The sequence below is a fragment of the Phasianus colchicus genome, chromosome 3 (assembly GCF_987193195.1).
Source record: "Phasianus colchicus chromosome 3, bPhaCol1.hap1.1, whole genome shotgun sequence".
Classification (NCBI taxonomy): domain Eukaryota; kingdom Metazoa; phylum Chordata; class Aves; order Galliformes; family Phasianidae; genus Phasianus; species Phasianus colchicus.
This window is the reverse complement of record NC_143438.1, coordinates 22,732,619-22,752,419: the sequence shown is the minus strand read 5'-3', so window position 1 is coordinate 22,752,419 and position 19,801 is coordinate 22,732,619. Positions and strand designations below refer to the sequence as shown.

Here is a 19,801-nt window from a genome sequence, read left to right as displayed (position 1 = left end):
CAGGGCTGACCACACCTTTCTCCAGGTGATCAATCAGTGGTTTTGGCCATGACTCAACAGTTCTCATACAGTCCATCTGGCCCAATCCCTGCTCAAGCAGGGACATCCAGAGCAGATTGCCAAGCAAATATCATGACATCTTATGTCAAGATGACTGGTGAAGAACTCCAAGGAGGGAAACCCCACAGCCTCTCCTGTGCCAGTGGTCCATCACCTACAGGGCATAGAAATGCTTCCTGATGTTCAGAGTGGACTTCCTGTTGTCTCTTGTCCTAGCAGTGGGTACCACTCAAAAGAGTCTGGCTGTGTTTTCTTTACACCCCCCCCTTCAGATATTTATTATAAGTTGATGAGATGCCCCTGCACAGATCACTTTTTGGGGCTTTGTAAAATAAAGTAACTTTCTGTTTTATCACGATGACAAATATTTCTTGTTTCCCAATGCTTCTTTTGCTGTGTCTTTAAGCCTACTGCCTAAGATATCTCCATAAACTAATGGTATTAAATCTGCTGATAAATGTGAAACTGCTTATAGAGTTGGAAATCAGTGATAATGTTTGATACAATAAGCTTAGGATAATATTAAAAGTAGAGGCCAAAGGATTTAAATGATGCTTTTTTTTCCCTAGAGTTCTTGCTCTGGATGAGAACTCTTTTCATGATTGTATAGGCATAATTGTCACTTTTTTTTTCCCATATTGATTTTGATTTAATGAAGTGGGAAAAAGAAGTCAGTGAACAATTTTGATTGTCTTATTTCAGTAAATTGAAAATGCAGTGAATTGTAAAGTAGCTATTACAGTCAGTTAATATTCTATGCAAAATGAAGCAATTATTTATTATGGCTTCCAGTAGATGGGGAAGTTATTGAAGTTGCAATAAATACAGTGTGCTGAATTATTGATTTATTTACATGTGTGTACATCTGATACTCCTCACATGTCAGAGTACCATATGCTATTGCATATGAATAGCAATCTGCAATTTATACATCACAAGTCGCAGACACAGCAAGTGGAAACTCAGACGACAGGGCTGGGTTTTAGAGGATGGCTAATGCACCGCTCCTGCAGTTTTAAGTACAGTCTGTTTTGACATAGTCTGGGCCTGTGTTGTGCTGCTGGTCAGGAATCCACGCAACTTAGCACTGTTGGGCTTGAGCCAGTTTACATTTTCTAGTAGGAGAGAGCAACCGGTGGCCGTGCCTCTCCCTGCTTAACTCCCGAATTTCCCATAAACAAAATGTTAATCCCTGTGGTTCCCAATAAGCATTATATGCTTGCTCAGTGCATCACTGTACGAGTATTGCATATGTTTGCAGCAGATGAGGGGACTGCTGTCTGTCAGTATAGGACCTGTAGAATGTGAAATGTCTTTTATTAAAAAAAAATCAGCATTTCATGTGTCTTAGAGAGCTGTTGGATAAGCTAGTGCTGAGTTTCTGCTTTGGAGATTACGTTTCTTTTTTCCCCATCAGGGCCAGGTCACTCAGGTCCAGAGTTGATTCCTCTGGAAAGTGGCTTTGGCCAGCTTTTTGCTGAATTTAGTCCTTTGTCTGTAAGTGTAGTGGTAGCACCATGGATTTGTAAGAAACATAAAACTCTGGATTAAGTGGAACTTTCTGCCATTCCTCTGAAAAGCCCTGGAGACCAGCCTTGCTTTCTCAGTTTGGCCACGTGTCAAAAGGGAGAGGAACACGGCCCTAAAAAATGAGGTATTTGCTCACCAAATGAGAGAATGCTTTGTCAGGATACTAGCAGGTGCTTTTGAAGGAATCTCATTGGTAGGAAAGAAAATAAACTTTGGAACCTAAAATGTAAACATAGCTGAGCTGATGGGGAGCAGGTGTTCCCTGACAGCCTTCAGTCACGCTCTGTGCAGTCTCACTGATTATCTGCAATCCGTGGCCATCCTGCATAGCCAAGTCAGGCTCTTGGTGGCATCCCTTTGAGTCTGCTAAAGCATTACTCTAAGAGTAAACATGTCTGCCTGGAAGACTCACCACCTCAGTCTAATTCTGCAGGATTCAGATTTCACCTGAATAAGGTCACCCTGAAGTGAGCAATGACATAATAACAAACCCAGCAGTTTTTCTTCCATTGCAGAACTTTTTATTATCACTCCCTTGCTGATAACCCAGGTGGCAGAGGCACCTGTAGGTAGAGAAGAGAAAGGGTGCCCCAGTCCCTACACTGTGTGGGAGGGTTGTACCTCCATCTGCCTTGCCATGTGACTTCTCAGCTGGGACATGGGGGCAGTCTGTACAGTTCTATAGGTGTCCTGCAACAGAATCTAGTGGGAACTGGGAATTGCTTCTTTCCCTTTTTATTTTATTTCCTCTTTAAATCTATAGATCTTATATTGTGCTGTGTACGATTCTGTCCCATAATTTGGAGGGTTGTCTACAATTCTGTCCCATAATTTGGAGGGTTGTCTTTTTGCAGACTTTCAATTTTTAAAGCCCAAATTTAGTTTAGGGAGGATGTTTAAACTCTAAATTGCACTGATTTAATGAATCTTTACCATCAATGTTGAGAGGATGTTTGAATGAATGAGAGGGATGCAGTTTGTGGCTTTAAGTCTCTTGCTACTGTTTCAGCTTTTGTTTACCCTATTGTTTCTCATTCTTTCTCCAGTTTTTGAGGCCAAATCTTAGACCCCCTGTTAATTTCAGTCAGTCATTTCTGAGAGTTGTGCCTTTTTAAAGCACCAGTATTTGATTATGAAAAACAATGGTCTGTTCCACAAATAATTAACTTTTGGTAGATGTGCTGGAAATAGTCATTCTTGGGGGAATTATTTGTCTGCTGTAAAATTTGCAACCGACTAGATGCAAGTCATCTTGATTACCCAACACCATGAGTGCATCATTCTATTGTCAGCTTTCCCCAAGGCAGGCATTACCCTAGTCTGTATGTTATTTTCTGTTTAGAGCAATGCACATCTTACATCTTACCAAACTAAATTTCAAGATTCTTCAGGTCTACCATGCTTTGGTGTATGTGAAAAAACATTAATCTTGAAAACATCTCCCTCTCATAAACTTGCATACAGGAGCTTGGCTTGAAGTTGTTCTGTAGTAATGAAAACTAATAAACCCTTTTTTTCTAGATGCTCCCATTTTTGGGAAGTGAAATATTAGAAGAGCTACAGCTGATTGCAATGGCTGCTTGGATTTATGTGTTTTCTGCTTGGGAATCATGAGCATTTGTTTGTTTTCCATCTAAATTGATTGCATAGGCCTGTTTGTATCAACAGAAACTTAATGTCAGCGTATCATTTGAAAACAGAGTATCATTTTGCTCCAGCGCAGTGTCACTCCAAGTGATTGGTTCTGGCCAGGTATTTGTAGCTAGAGAGCTAGTGTTGGGCAGTGTGTGCTCATCTATAGTTACGTTAAGTGGATTGGATTTGAAATGAAAAGATCAATACATAAAAATGTGAAACACAAAAATGTAAATGTTGCCTGGCTTGGCAAGCAAAAAAATGTTTGACCGTACACTATTTTCACCTAGGAGTAGTTCAGACATCTCAGACTGACTCAAAGGAGAGACAGACTGTAGTTGTAAGTCCGTTTTGCTAAACCCAGGCATTCTCTTAGGGTAAGTTGAGATGATGTTTTGTATTCACCTGGATGGAGTTCTTCTGTCAAATAAGACTCCCTAACCACTACTTGTCGGGTGTAGAGAGAGAGGATGGTAGGCTTCTTAGCAAGACTTTGAAGTTGAGCAAACTTGACATATTTCTGTTGTCCAATTTTATCCTAAACCTTTATGTAGAAGCCTGGGACTTTGTCAATGCCTATTTCCTTGTTAACCACAATTGTATTTTGCATATTTCAAAGTAATGCACTGAAAAGAACTGGATTGCTGTAGATGTGGTAATCCTGAAAATGGGGGACAATTAAATGTGATGTGTCCAGTCTCTTGATAACCCAGTATTGAGAACCTAGTGGGGAGCAGTGGCACGGGTTGCATTGGGAAGGAGGTACGTCAGGATTTGAGGAAGGTGGAGGGTGAGTGCTTCTTCACTCCAGAGGGAGTGAAGGTCAGAGGCCAGAGGGTTCACCTATATTAGCATTCTCATTGAAGTCAGACACTCGCTTTAGAAAGAACTCTCTTCTTAGTCCTCTCTTACCATGCTTTAGTTACCACCACAGGTGTATGAATCCAATTACTTTCAGATGAAACAAAGGCAAAAAATACACTCTAGCAGAACACCCAAAGTACCAGAAGCAACACCTAGTGAGCTTTCAGGCTTGAGAGTGAAGCTAGAAGTCCAAAAGCACCCACAGCTCAGACCTGTGGCTGTTGGGTTCTCAGCAGTAACTGTTGGGCTCCATCAGTCTTCTCTTCCTGGGCTGCATTCCTCCCTCACTCTGCAGGAGGAGTTCCCTGGCATACAATAAGGAGTTAGGAAAGTGTGTGATATGAAGGAATTTAAGAAGAGTTTGCATTTCAGCATGCGAGGAATTCATGTTGAGGTTAGGTTTTACTGAATATGTTAAAAATGCACCATCCTGTCTATTGCTGTGTAGTTTTCCAGAAGTGGCACACTGACAAACCCTTTTATCAGAAGTGATACACCAAGTATCAGCATTGGTACCAAAGACAAAATTTATATGGCTTGACTTCATAAATGAGTATGATGAACTAATATGATGAAAAATAGTATCATGAATGATTTTAACCCACCCCCCCCATCCCCCCAGTCTTTGTATTTTTAGCTCTGCTCAAGAAGATGTGGATAAAATTAATCCTTGCCAAGTGGCAGGGGACAAAGTCAGTAGGGGGCAAATATGTTCCAGCTTTTGACAAAAATACTGCAAGGAAGAAATATTTGCTTAATAAAATTGTAACAATTATCTCACTTGCAATGCTGCTTTAAGCATAAAACATGAATATGCCAGGAATGCAAGACAGGTCTCTAAAGGTATTCAGAGGAGTTTATGGACTAAAGAAAATGAGCTCAACATCACAGGGGTGTCACACCAGTGTAATGTGAAGTATAAAATGTCACACAGAAACAGCTGTGAAATGGCTTCACATTTACTTTAACACAGCCCTCTTCCACATGGTCTTGTAACAATGTCTATAGTTTTGTTCAGAAGGTGCAGTTTCTTATTACTTTCTATGGAAGTTTTTAAAAACCATAAAGGGTTATTTTAAGTTCTGTGGAACCATTCCTTCCAGGAGCATGTGGATGCAATTACTTCATGAGCTCTGATGCTCCTCATTTTTACACTGAAATATTGAGCCTTGTCACAGATCTTTTGCTCTCAGAAAGAGAGTTGCGTGACCTACAAGATCTCACAAGATCAGCAAAGCTGGAAATTAATTTCTTAAGTCTCTCTGACCCCTTCATTTTACTTAAGTTTCCTAGCTAATTTCTTGTCTTGGTAAGAATAAATGGTTTGGTGAGAGGGAAACAGGAGCTGTAACCTATCTCAGGTTTATTTAGATTTTTGCATATATGTGTTGGAAGTAAGCCAGGAAGCAATGCCGACCAAATGAAATCATTGTAATGCGGCTGCAGAAGAGGGATAGCATATTGCATAGTTATAACTGCATATTTGTCAGCTGTGATGATGTTTCAAAGAGAGCCATACTTTACAGTTTTCTTTAATAATTTGCTAGTTTTCCATCCCTCTCCAGAAGCTGTCTGTTTGAATTAAATTGACATACATAACTACGTGTATACAGAGGAATGGGTTAAAATGTATGACGTGGTATATTTGGAAAACTGAAAATGAGCAGTTTTAGAAGGTTGCTCTGTACTCCAAATGCTCTTTAAAAAAATTGAAGATTAAGGAGACAGGTGTGGGGGAGACTAGTAGAGTAGGTAGAAATAGATGATGAAAATAAATGGCCAGGCAGCTGTAAGACACATGGGAATGTGGACAATATGTTGAATCACATACTGAATGCATCATCCTTCTGAGACTGTTGAAATCTGGAAGGCTGACAATGAGTTTTCCATGAAATACAGGAGAGAAGGACTCTGCTGTAGCCACTGCTGGTGATGCCTTGGAGTGCTGTGCTTGTTTTGGAGTACTGTGCTTTGGGAGAAATGCTCACAGGTTAGAGAAAGTCTAGGAGACACTGTATTAGTGATGTGTCTAGGAAGAAAGGACTGAAGTTTGAGCACATAGCTGCCAGAAATCCTTGCAAAAATAGTGGAGATATGTCATTCTTCACAAGCTCTAGTAGAGGGCAAGAAACAGCTTCTTACATGAGTTGGGTAATAGGAAAAACTTAGAAACTTGATAAAGTGACAACACTGGAACAGGCACTTCAATGAGTTGAGTTATAGCTTTCCTTTGAAATAAAGAACAGGGCGGACATGCACATCAGGGATGGTTTAAGTGTACTTGGAGAGAGACCTCGAGAGAGCTAATCCAGCCCTGTTACTCATTCTGTACATTCTTGATCACAGAAAGTTGCAAAATCACGTAGGTACCTCTGCTGACCAACCCCTTCTAGGAGACTTGACTGCTGCAGTTTCATGTGAGGTTGTGCAGTGAGCTTTGTTCCAGCCAGTCCCTCCTGGTCTCCTGGTGCTGGCAGGATGTGAGGTCAGCGGTGCTACCTCAAATTGAAAAACACATGATGACATTTCAGATGTGGGAGATGCTTTTCTGTAGGTACCTGTTTTTCTGGGACTACTTCTGTGTCCAGAATCCCAGAACACCAATGACTCTGTTGTAGCCTGTTGCGTTAGCTGCATTTTTTAGTTCCTCAAAGGGTATGCAGCCAAGTTTGACACCGGTCTGTCATACCCAGGAGTCTTGTGCTGAATCACTCCGGCAGAAGCCTGTCAGATGCCTGTCCCTGTTTCTGTACTTCTGCTTCTATGGCCATTAAGCTCCCACTTTTCACAGCCTCTGTAGAGAAGTACTTCAGGCATGGGCACAGGTGGAGGGACAGTGGTAAGATATAAGATTTACACCAACATTTCACTCAGCTAAATAGCTAATATTTATGCAGCACTGTTACTGCTGGGATGCTGAGTATACGGTGTTTCCATACTATGCTTAAATGGTTCTTGTTCGTATTGTTTTGCATCTAATGTTCTGATAAAAATGCCAATTTTTTTTTGTTTTCCTCACCATTACTGACTCTTCAGAGCCTACTCATAGCTTTAGTCTAAATTCTTGCCTTAGTGTTGCTGCAAATCTCAGCGGTGGCAGCAGATCAACACGAAGCATCCATTTTAGTTGTCCTGAGGTTTTGTTAATGTTTACTGAAACTTTCATTTTAATTTTACAAGCTTGAGGAGCTCTGCATGGAGATCACTTTAAAACAGGTGCACACCTCCCTAACTAAAGGTGTGGCTGAATCCAGTCAGGCTTCCAAGATAGGCAGCAGTTCAATCTCAAGAAGTCCACACTGGGATCCAGGCATCAGGTGACATTAATGTCCACTGCTGTCTCACAAAAGCATGACACTGTTTTTTCCCTCTGATTCTGAAGTCAGAAACTCTATTGTTCTCAGGGCCAGAACACACGGACACTTGATCTTGGTTTGAATCATGTGTGTTGAAGGCTATTTTTCCCCAGATGTATGCATGCATTAGGAAACAAACCGGGGGGAAAAAAAAATAGAACTAAGAAAAGAAAAAATGGGAAAGAAAACTTTGAAATAAACCAGATTCTTAGTGGAATAAAAAAACTCCCGTCAGTGCATTTTCTCCATCTGTGTCAGCTTTTATAGCTCTGTTTCTGGTATGCATCTTTTGAGATTTCTTTAAAGATTGTGAAGAAATTTTGTCTTACATCAACAGACAGTTTTCAGAGCCTGAGCAAAGCCATAACAAAAAGCTTCTTGCAGAAATGCATTGGTGGTCAGGAAGGGAGAGGGGTAAATGAGGTTGTAGGGAGGGAAACACAGGGCTGCTTTGTAATTTTTTTTTACATTTGAAGATCACCAAAATGCGAAGTTGCATTTCAGGCTTATAAACAGTTGGGTTATTTTGTTTTTCTTTTCAGGACAAGATGTGCTTGTATATGTTTTGTGACTAGACTGATTGTATTGAGAACTGCAGTCAGTTACTTGGTTTGCGCTTACAGGACGGTATTTATTGTTGTCATACCATCAGTAAGCTGCCCTCTCTTGGTCTGGCTCAGGCTGATAGCTGGCGTTCAGTAAGTGGTGAAAAACTAAACTGAAGCTGATGCAGTGCTGCAGGAAGTCCCTCCCAACAATACTAGAAAAGCCTGGAAAACGTACAGCAGGCCAACTGTTTTGCTGAAGCTCTGAATGCTACCAGAAAGCCTTCCAAGCTTTTACTGGCTAAAATGTCCTGAACTCACCTCCTGTGTTTCCTTTTCCCTTTAAGAGGTGTGCTTAGGGGGAGGAGGAGAGGATATGTTCATATGGACCTGTGCATATCTGTTTGGAAGTCCATGTCCTGAAGGTGTGTGGGAGCAAGTTTCTCATGGAACGCCCTCAAGATATGCAGGGTGTGCATCTGGAGCTGCTACACTGATGATAGAATTAGGAGAGCATGAAGAGAGCACAAAAAGTACCCATAAAACAGAAGGACACCACTTTTTTAGCTCCATGTCTTAAGTTAAAAACCACAGTATGATGATTCATTACGCATCTAGAATGTCTGAGGTACTGACTATGCACAGTTAGCACAGGAACGAGGAAGGAATGCCACTTCTGGTCCAAAAGGAATGGAGATTAACCGTACTGGCTTGGTGCTTTGATCACAGGAGGGGAGCATCGTGGAGTATTAGAAGCTGTTTTATAATTAAGTGTAAGAGTAGTGAAGAATGTAAGCCTGTAGGGATGGTTTTTTGATGTTTTCAACAATCACAGACTGAAACTCTGTTTTTTCATATAGGGCTGGGAGCCCGTCTTACAGGAGGTGATCACACTGTTCTTTTGTATTAAAAGCATCTTAAAGGAACAAGAAGTGAAGGCTCCAAATCTGCCACATCTTATGTACATGTTTAACGTCAGGCACTGTTGTTGGCTTTGGTGGTGATGTGAGGGAGGTCAAACATATGGTAAGGCCTTGCAAGGATTAATCTAGGGGTCTGTTGCCTAAGTGGTCCATGGAGCCAGTGCTTGTCTGCAGGAGCTTGGCTGCTGCTGGTGGGATTTTTTCCTCTCCAGCTGTAAATCTCATTTTTAAAATACCAAAGTATACTAGACCCTTTCCAAATAACACTCCTCCATGCAATTATTTGCAATGGCTGCCAGGGGGGTATTAGGGGTCTCAAAGGGGAGCAGAGTGTCTGCAAAACCTACGCTGTGTTAAGATATCATTCTTGCTCAGAAATATACAGATCCCTGGCTTAGATTCACACAGCCATAGACCAGGCTCAGAAACCTTGAAGAAAATGGTTTTTCTTCCTCTTGTTGAAATACTGAGTTTCTAAGTGAAACACGGCGTGGAAGAGGAAGAGCAAAGGAACTGTGTAGTGGGGGTTCTCTCTTCACAGTGGTTGATGATGATTTTGATGTCTTCAGCTGAGCTAAGGTGGCCTTGGGTAAACTTGTGCACTTTGTGTCTTGGTTTCTCCAACCAAGCAGTTGCACATCTTGCCCTCATATACACACAGAAAATGCAAACGTTGTATTTGCTGCTGCTCTAGTGAGGTGAGATCAAGCCTGTGCTGGGCTAAGTGTAAGCTAAATGCGCAGTGGGTAAATCTGTGTATCACTGATCGAATTCAGCTAAGATACAGTTAATTTAAAAACTCTGCCTAAATGTGGATTTGGGTAGGTTTGTTGAATCATTTCAGGATGCACCCTGCTTAGCCTGTATCAGTGTTGCTGATACAGTTACAGTTACAAAGCTCAGAGCTTAAGGAGATGCTTTGCATGCTTCCCTGAAATGTCTGAACACTGAAGAGATAAGGAAAGATGCACCAAGGAGAAAATCTTGATGTTGTGAAACCACTGGTCTTACTTCGTTCTTGATTCTTGTTATCCTGCTGGGTGCTCTGTTTTGGTTTCTATATTCATCTGTATGGAGCTTTTCTTCTTAAAGAATGCCTGTTGTGGTCAATATGGAGAGGTTAGAGTTGGAATTCCTGTTGCAATCAGTGTGGACAGGTCAGAGAGGGAACGGGCAAGCTCTCTGGCAGCATTCATCTCTCAGCATATCATCTGTGACATTTGTTTGACTACCAGAAATACCACCTAGTTGTCTCCATTTACTAGTTTGCGTTGCATTGAATGGTGTGAAGAGCTGGGAGCATGAGTGGAAATGACTTTTAGGCAGCAATGTCAGCAGAAATGCAAAACTGTAGAAATGAGCTTCTGTCAAACTCAAACTTTCTTTGTAGAACATGCCCTTTATTTTTGTGCCTGTGAGATGGTAAAGAAGTAGTAAATTGTGTGTGGTTTTGGGTTAGCTGCTTTTCACCTGACAATAGCACTAGGGAAAAGCTGGTGTAAACGTTGTGCAGTGGTTCTGTAGCAAAGCTCCAGGCATGCTGTTTCTCTGCCACTTGCTCTTCTGTGCTAAATGTGACAGGAGTTTGTGTTCTCCTTTTGAATAGGAGTGCCTTTCTGGAGGCAAGAAGCAGCACAGCCAACACCCCCAGAGCCAGTTGCTGGATTCTCAGTTGAACTCCTGGTTTGCATGAAGGAGAAGTGAACTTCTTTAATGACACAGTGAAAATACCTGCAGGGGGCTGTGTTTTTCCCACCTGCCCAGACCTGGTGAATGAAGCAGCATTTGCTTCCTGAACTTCTCCTGGCTTCTCCCTGAATGCCTGAAGGAGCGGGCAGGTGAAGGATGGCTGTGCACCTCCCTGAGCAGCCCCTGGGTGCCCAGCTGCTCTTGAGCTTACTGCAGCTTACTCTCTGTCGGTTCAAATGTATTTGTTTCCTGTGCTGTTCAGTCAAGAGCATAACAATGTGAAATCTCTGGAATTCTGCTGCTGTCCCCTCTTTACTTAGGTCTTGGGCCCACAGTTTGCCCTCTGTTAGTGCTGTTGGGTGGTCAGCACCAAGGTGAGCAGTGCTTTGAGAGCACACCCTGGGTGTGTTTCTGAGAACTTGCGTGTCCTCCCTCTCTCTTGCAAAATGGCTGCTCGCTGAAATCCTGCCTTTTGTCTTCCAGATTCCGACCTGAGCATGCGGACACTCAGCACTCCCAGTCCAGCACTGATATTCCCACCAACATCTCCCGGTTTCCAGAATGGTCGAGGCTCCTCTACTTCATCATCCTCAGTCACTGGGGAAACGGTGGCCATGGTCCACTCTCCCCCTCCCACCCGCCTCACTCACCCCCTCATCCGGCTGGCGGCCAAGCAGCAGAAGGAGCAGGCCCACATCGACCGGCTGCCCGACCAATCCATGATCCACATCTTCTCCTTCCTGCCCACCAACCAGCTGTGCCGCTGCGCCCGCGTGTGCCGCCGCTGGTACAACCTCGCCTGGGACCCCCGGCTCTGGAGGACTATACGCCTGACCGGCGAGACCATCAATGTGGACAGGGCTCTTAAAGTGCTGACGCGAAGGCTTTGTCAGGATACACCCAACGTATGTCTCATGTTGGAGACGGTAATTGTTAGTGGCTGCAGGCGGCTCACAGACAGAGGACTCTACACCATTGCCCAGTGCTGTCCGGAACTGCGGCGGCTGGAGGTGTCTGGCTGTTACAATATCTCCAACGAGGCAGTCTTTGATGTCGTGTCACTGTGTCCAAATCTGGAACACCTGGATGTGTCAGGTAATGGGAAATATTTAAGTATGGATGCCTCGGAGTCTAAAAGCCTCTTGGCAGTCAGACACCTGCTTCCTGAAACTGCATGCTTCTCCTTTCTGTGTTACATTTGAAGCTAGGAATACAGGTGCACTCGCACTGTTCCAGTGTGCTGGGCACCATGGGGATCTCAGTGCCCCACACGCCAGCAGCAGCTCACAGGCAGAATGGCTCTGATGGAGGCATGCTGACAGAGATGAGCCATTCAGACAGCCAGGACACTTCTAGATGTTTGCATAAAGCAGCCTGTGCTTGGCTTTTGTCTAGGTATTAATATCAAATGTCATTCCTAGTAAAACTTCAAAGTCTTCTAGTTTCCTATTCCTGTTCCTATTCCTATTTTAACCAGATGCAGCTAGCTGAGACTTTCTTTTATAGTGTACACACTTGCTTAGAGACTTCATCCTTTCACTACAGTTGCAGTATATCACTGCTGCTGTTTAGATCAGCAGAAATGTTTTAGACGGTTTTCCCCAGATGTGTCTGGGGATACAATATATTTATTTATTTTTCTATTTATTTCTTTTTCCCGAGGTCAGCCGCACACAGATTCCTCTCAGAGAATAGTTGGTATTTAATTAAAAGGATGCACTGAAGCAGATCTCTGAAGTAAATTCAAATTTCAGTATTTATTTTGTGATCTTGCTTTGTTATCAGTCTAATGTTTATAATAATCAGCTAGACCAGATTTCCAGATTTGCCATTGTGGAGGTACTGGTGGTTATACAACAAGCAGAGCAAAGTAGGAATTGCAAACAATGTTGATGAGTCACTTGTACCCAAATAAGCTGATTTTTCAAAAAATTTCCCAGCGGATGCACATTGGTTCGCTTTCTTTTTTCTTATTTTTTCATTTCAACTATTTTTTTCAGCTCTTTCACTCACTATTCCCCAGGATGGCAGAATGTCAAGGGTAGCATCAAAGCAAATAGTAACAAATCAGAATTATTCACTTGTTTTGTGACCTCTCTCTGCAGTTGACAATTGATTAGGGATTCTGTCCCAAAGAGTCTATTCACAGTCATGTTATATCTGAATTAGTTGTTGTCAGCATGTGCAGACAATAGCTGGGAGTTGCTACCACACATTCGGGTTGAAGCATCTCCAGTATCAGGAGTAAATGTGTATGCCTGTGTGATTTAAACCTGGAGCTACATATCACTTTGAAGGTTGGCTATATCCCATGCATATTCATGCTTCTCTTACATATATCCTCTCATGTAGTATGGAGAGTTCCAATATTCCGGCTCTGGAGACACAGGAAAGTGGAACTGCTGAGCTGAGGGTGAGCTGTGAGGAGGGGAAACAGGTTTGAGGTAAAAGAAAGTATTGTTGGTTTAGTGAGCAACACCTTAACGACCAGTGCAAGAGAAATCCATGGATGTGCATAGTGATGCTGCTGGGCAGATTCAGACTGTTTCTTAATACATCACCTTGTCCATCTCTGGGAATTTTTCTTATAAAGCAGATTTGCTTGCCCTCATTCTTTTTTTCCCCTCCATTTTCTCAAACAGAAGAATGATTCCTGAACTTAAAACAGGAAAAGCCATCTTCCACAAAGGCTGGGGGGCCAGATTCTCACTAGTCAGCATTGTAATGTCAAAGCAGTTGCTGAAAGAACTTACCCACCTTGCTGAGCCCTGCCTCAAGCTATGCCAGGGCTGCTCTCTTTTATTTCTCTTTGGGAAATAAGTGTTAAAAAGAAGGTATGTCAGGGGAGGCCAAAAAGATGGAGGAAGAAAAGACCCTGCTCTTAATTTCATAGCTGAATGCCATATTAAAAGAATTCCAGGAACAAGATTTCAAACAGCAATTTTAATTGCTGTACAGACTCTCCCTGGACTTGTCTGAAATGGGGTTGCATTCTAGGGCCTTGGATAAATTTGGACTACTGCTAGGAGATCTCATGTGAGAAGTTTGCTTCTGTAATCAATCCAGGGAGTAATTAGGAGGACAAGGCTTGCATACATGTTTGGGCAATTCTCGGCACCAAAAGAGTTCACAGATCTGGTTTTATAGTGAACTAGAAAGGTTTGGTACTTGTGCTGGGGGCTAATGCTGTACTTGTAACCAGTTAGTTAAAACCCAGTTTACATGAATCCCTTTCCTCCTTGGCTGGCTATTTGGCAGCAAGAACGTACCAAAATCTTTAATGTCAAAACCAGACATTCTTATTAACTTCCAGAGTTCTCCACAATGGAAGTTCTGTCGCTTTCAGCATCCACTTTGTGGGCAAGTCTGAGATATCTCCAGAAGCTGGTTGAGCTTGACTGCAAATTATTATCTAACACACTTGCCAACATTTTTTTAATCTGTTTGGAAGTTACTCCTCTGTTTTAAAAATCGGTTTTACTTCCTTTATGGAAAATCCTGCTACAGGAGTTTTGTTTTTACATTTTTTATTATTTAGGACAGAAAAATTGTTACAGACCGAGAAATCTGTCATTTTGCCTAAAAGTCAGGTAGTTGTATATCAGTGTGGACTCTTTCTCTGGTGGAACCATTTTGGATACCCTTACCATGAAATATTTCACGTTGTAGCCAAAGTAACTAGACAAGATGATGCTGAGCTTGCCCAGACAGTCATCACACACTTATGCACCCTGACTCCAACCCTGCTGAGATACTTCTGACCTATTCACTCTATAATTGTGGTCATTAACATTCTCCCCTTTCTTGGATCTACAGCAGACTAAACATTCTCCTCCACCTCATAAGCCTTTCATTCTCACTTCACCAAATTACAAAACTGAATTCTGGTCAGGATATCCAGAGATATCCTGAAATATTCAGACCGATGCCTTAATCCAGCAGCCTTGCTGTGCAAACACAATAGCAGCAGCTACATCAGGTCTGACAGATTTATGCTGGGTGACAGCTTTTTCTATGAAAACCCAGTTCAAGGATGGGGACACCTCCTGTGCATTTAGTATCAGCTAGTCCAATGTGTGTATTTGGAGTGAAATTTTAAAGCAGTTAATACTGAACTGTACTCCCTTCCTTTAAAAAAAAAAAAAAAAAACCAAAACCAAACCAAACCAAAAAAAAAAAAAAAAAAAAAACCACAAAAACCCAACAATTTTGCTTTATATCTGTATAGTATTTATATGAATGCAAATTTATTTACGAAAATTGCACCATAGTCTAGATGGATCTGCAGGGCAGTCTGAAGGGGAAATATTTTTAAAAAGAATTTGGTCAGTGAAAAAAGTGTTTTGCTTCAAGGTCCCAGAGCTTCTACATGACCTGTGGACAATTTGCCAGTTCCATTATTTGAGGCCTAAGGTAAACTTTGCATCTGTTCAACTAAATTTGAAGCCTAAATTAAAATTCCAGCTGCAAACTCAAGTGAGGAATGTGGAAATCTTAACTATAGATTGTAAACTGTTTCAAGTCCATATTCCATGCTGGACATCTGTGTGAGCTTCCTGGATTATCTGAAGATTTTTTTTCTTTTTTTTTTCTTTTTTTGAAGCATATCCAATCCTTCTAGTAAATGTCTGAATAAGACCTGTTGTATCAAATGGTATGGGTTTGGATCATCCAAGTTCTTGAGGGGAATCTCTGTACAAAGATTGGCATGCCTTCTTTTTTTTCAGATTACTGGACTTTTGCAGCATTTATAATCCATGGGGCTGTAAGGTTGTCATCTTAACTTTTCTGGCTTTTCATGGCTCAGTTCATTGCTTTTGGCCAGTGTTTCAGCAGTACAGAAAAGCTCCTTCTATCCTTTCCTGAGGGCACTTCCTCAGATATAAGCTGCAGAATTTGAGTAGACATTCATGGCTGAAACTGTTGGTCTTGATCACTTGCAGGCAAACCCTTCCTTCTTTCTTGCAGCTGTTTCTAGCCATGTGAGTGCAGTGAGCCCACCTGAACAGGACACAGTTAAGAATTTCCCTTCAGTAGTCTGAGACTGCAAGTTTGCAGTAGAGCAGAAACAGCATTTTCCAAAAAAGCTTTCACCAGTATATAAAAATGGAGAAAGACTGTGAGCATGTTTTTCTCTTTAATCTAGCTTTTTCTCTTTCCTTACAAGCTCTGGTCTTTCTCCTCTTGTCTTGTTTTTATCCATTTGTGGCCAGACTTGCACACTTCAAATAATCCTTTTCTGTGTCTGTTCATGTCCTCTCATGCCCTTACAAGTCTTAGCTCCTGCTGACTCTCCCCATTCTCATTATGTTGCTCAAATCTCCACCCTTCTGCAGACCCATGGTCTTGCCATAGTTTTGCATCCTTCCTGCACTGTGGGCTCAGGGCTGGATTCACATCTGTTCCCCAGATGCATTTTAGACTGTTTGTGGGATTTGTCTTCTTTTTTATCACAGGATTTGATGGTGCAAGAGCCTCTGATGTTGGTTTACTAACTCAGCCAGTCAGCAATGAGAGTGCCTCTGATCAAAAAGCTGCATGGTTCTCGCGTAATACCATTTTCTCTAATTTACACTGAGTTTCTATTGTAGTAACATGCTGTCGAGTTTCCCTAGGTAAACTTAGGGCCATTATTTCACATTTGGGATGCAAATTTGCAACATTGGCCTGTGGCTTTGCTGGTCCTCAAAATCCAAAGAAACCTCACTGACTCCAGTGGATTGTCTTTGCCCAGGTACAGGGATGCATCACAGCAAACCCAGACTAGTCAGTCAGGACGGCTGCTCTAGTAGATATCTGCTCTGGAAGATGCCTTCATGGCATCCAGCATGCCATGTCACGCGCACCTTTCTGTTCTTGCTGTCTGAGTTATCCTTACTGCTTGCTGAAATTGACTGTTCTTCCACACAGGGTGCTCCAAAGTAACATGCATCAGCTTGACTCGTGAAGCCTCCATCAAGCTGTCTCCCTTACACGGCAAACAAATCTCCATCCGCTACCTGGACATGACGGACTGCTTTGTCCTGGAGGACGAAGGACTGCACACTATTGCCGCCCACTGCACTCAGCTGACCCACCTGTACCTGCGCCGCTGCGTCCGCATCACCGACGAAGGTCTCCGCTACCTGATGATTTACTGCACGTCCATTAAGGAACTGAGCGTGAGCGACTGTCGCTTTGTCAGTGACTTCGGCATGCGGGAGATAGCCAAGCTGGAGTCGCGCTTGCGATACCTGAGCATCGCCCACTGCGGCCGGATCACAGACGTGGGCATCCGCTACATAGCCAAATACTGCAGCAAGCTGCGCTACCTCAATGCGCGGGGCTGCGAGGGCATCACGGACCACGGCGTGGAGTACCTCGCCAAAAATTGCACAAAACTCAAATCGCTAGATATTGGCAAGTGCCCTCTGGTCTCAGACACCGGCCTGGAGTTTCTAGCCCTCAACTGCTTCAACCTGAAGCGCCTCAGCCTGAAATCGTGTGAGAGCATCACTGGGCAGGGCCTCCAGATTGTAGCTGCCAACTGTTTTGACCTGCAGATGTTGAATGTGCAGGACTGCGATGTTTCTGTGGATGCTCTGCGATTTGTTAAACGACACTGCAAGCGCTGTATTATAGAGCACACCAACCCTGCCTTCTTCTGAAAGGATACTCCACCCACTGTTACAATGCAGTATTAAAAACACTGATGTATAAACACACGCTCCCATACTCAGTAATGCTGTTTATTTGTAGCTCACGGGAGTCAGCTTTTCTTGTATGTTGTTGATGAGGGAGTGTTTCTAGAGGACTATTTTGTTTGCTTTATGTATGATCACTTTTTAAGGTGTGGTGGGTCTCCGTTGAGAGCCTGCCTTAATGCACGACCAGTGAGTGCTCAGCATCCCTAGCGGGGTGCCATTTCCGTAACAGCCATGATCTTGTCCCAAGCTAACGTAGCTACCTCCAAAGGAAATAGCACATAATCCCTCCTTTGGAAAGGCTGCTAAGCTATGTCAAACACATCTGAATTCCAGCTGTGCTCTTAAAGCTGACTATGCAATATGTGTTTCTGTTCTCCAACTTCTCCAATATGGCTGATAAAGCATCCCCTTATCTCCAAATAGTTTTTCCTCGGTAGTCACTCATTGTAATCCCTCAGGAAATACTGGGTGGTGTTTTTAAATATACTTCACTGAGGCAGAAGAAGACCTGCTGGCCTTTGCTGAGCACTCTGCTGCACGAGCCTGGAGATTGTGCTGAAGCATGGTTTCTCATGGAAAGCTCTTTTCCAGGTCACTTATGTATCATCACTACTTGCCTTCAGTTCTAAATCTGCCCTTACCTGCACCTGTAGTAGCAGCTCCTGGGTCTGATAGGCAATGACATTTTCACTTGAGTGAAGGAAAACAGATGAGATATTGGTGGCCTTGCAAAGGGAGAAGCCAGCAATCCAAGAGGCTATTACAGTTCTGCAACAAGCTGAGCTAGCACTGCAGTACATTGGGGCCCCTGTGATGCTGAGGAATAGCTGACACAGGCAGTGCCCATTGCTGCACTGTACTGCTGTCACCAGAAGGTCTGTCTTCTCCTTCACGGTGCCTCTTCAGCAGCTGTGGCACTGCTGCAGCTGCCTCTCTCTGTGCAACCCAGGCATGTGGTTATGGTGTATTCAGTATGTGCCTTAGTACCTGTAGAAACCTCACCCTTTCTGTGGCCTTCCAGTTTAACAGGTAGTTTGCTGATCTCAGGTCTTCAAAGAGGTTAGCTTGTTGTTAAGTGACATCCTGGGAGAGAGAGGGGCTTAGAATGCTATTCACATCAGAGGTTTCATTTTGTGAAACCTTGTCTCGTGTTCCCAAAGGCTGGATAAATGGCTGCTGTTCCGCAAGGAATTACCACACTAGCATTGCCCTGTGACACTGCAAGCCCACTGTACTCTCCTGGTCACTCTTGCTCATGCAAGAGTAAGCAGGGCTTGGAGTTTCCCCTCTGCTGCCTCTTTCCTCAGAGCACACGGTCATTTTGTGGTTCCTTTCTTCACTGTTTTCTGGCAGCCGTTTCTCTGCAGTTTCACATTTACTGCTCAGATTGGAAGCCAAAGATGTGAGGGGGTGATGATATTTTCAGGCAGGCCCCCTGTGCGTGACTGACAGGTGAATTCATACAGTCAGCATTGTGAATTTCTACATTCATCTCAAATGCTATAAATGTCTTGGTAAAGAACATAAGAAGGGAAGCACCGTGTCTGGTTTTCATAAGCAGTAGTTCCATCATCTCCAGACAACACTCATAAAATCATTGATATGAAGTGAAAATCCACATGCTCACGAAAAATACATAATTGCTGAGGAAATACTTGCAGCAGTGCTCTCTCAGATTACAAAAAAGCAATGCTTTGGGCACGTCCCTGCAGAGGGAACTTGTCCTACTTGTGCAAAAAGTCGTGTAACGTACGTATGTTCCTCCAGTTTGGAGTTTCCTAACTTCTGGTATGTCACCACCTGTGAATTACAAATGTGACTGTACTGAGGCAAGGAGGGCCAAGGAACATGAATTTGTTATTGCTACTGTTACTGGTCAGCGGGTAGCAGAGAGTAATCCCATCCTTTGACCAGTTAACATCACTTTAGTTTTCCTTTCTGTGTTTTTAAAATTAGAGATTCTTTTCCAGCCAGTATTACAGTGTATTTTATCCGAGCCAGCTATACTCTCTGTTTATCCTTTATTTGAAAACGGCCCCCAGAACAGTTAAATGTTGAGCCCATTTCTGAAGATGGTGGGATTTAGAGCCATTTGCACTCTTGAAATATAAGGCCTCATTAGTAACATTTAACTGTTTATTAGGAAAAAAAAATCTACTTTTCTGGCTAAGCTAAATTGAGTGAATAGTGCTACGTGGTTTTTAAGGTTTCTAATGTTTAAATTGGCCTGTACTATACAAATCTCACTATAAAGCCTTAATTTGCTACCAAGAAATAAAGCAATATATTGGTAACTGATGAGAGTGCATCGTCATTTGCACTAATTGATTAGCTTATTGTGAAAATGAAAAGATTAAATACTTGTAAAACTTTGTTTTCTTGAATTCAAGCAGACGAATGAGCAAATCATTGCAGTGAGTAGGTGGATGATTATAAAAACAACAGAGGATTCGTATAGGTTATGGTTTTGCCTATCTGTCTCTTTAAAATTTTATTTTCCTCATGAGGTTCTT

The 19,801-nt window shown here is 42.7% G+C and overlaps 1 protein-coding gene across 2 annotated transcripts in view; it reads left to right on the top strand.

Annotated features, from left to right (window-relative positions):
- The window catches only part of FBXL7 (F-box and leucine rich repeat protein 7), a 167,029-nt gene extending 147,443 nt beyond the window's left edge, over nucleotides 1–19,586 (top strand). For both annotated transcript variants that reach the window (XM_031589227.2, XM_090137076.1), the window contains 2 exons: nucleotides 11,086–11,697; nucleotides 16,513–19,586. In XM_031589227.2, coding sequence (XP_031445087.2) covers nucleotides 11,086–11,697; nucleotides 16,513–17,249 — 1,349 coding nt within the window. In that variant the 3' untranslated portion in view covers nucleotides 17,250–19,586. The remainder of the gene's footprint in view (nucleotides 1–11,085; nucleotides 11,698–16,512) is intronic.
- The last annotated feature ends 215 nt before the right edge of the window (nucleotides 19,587–19,801 follow it).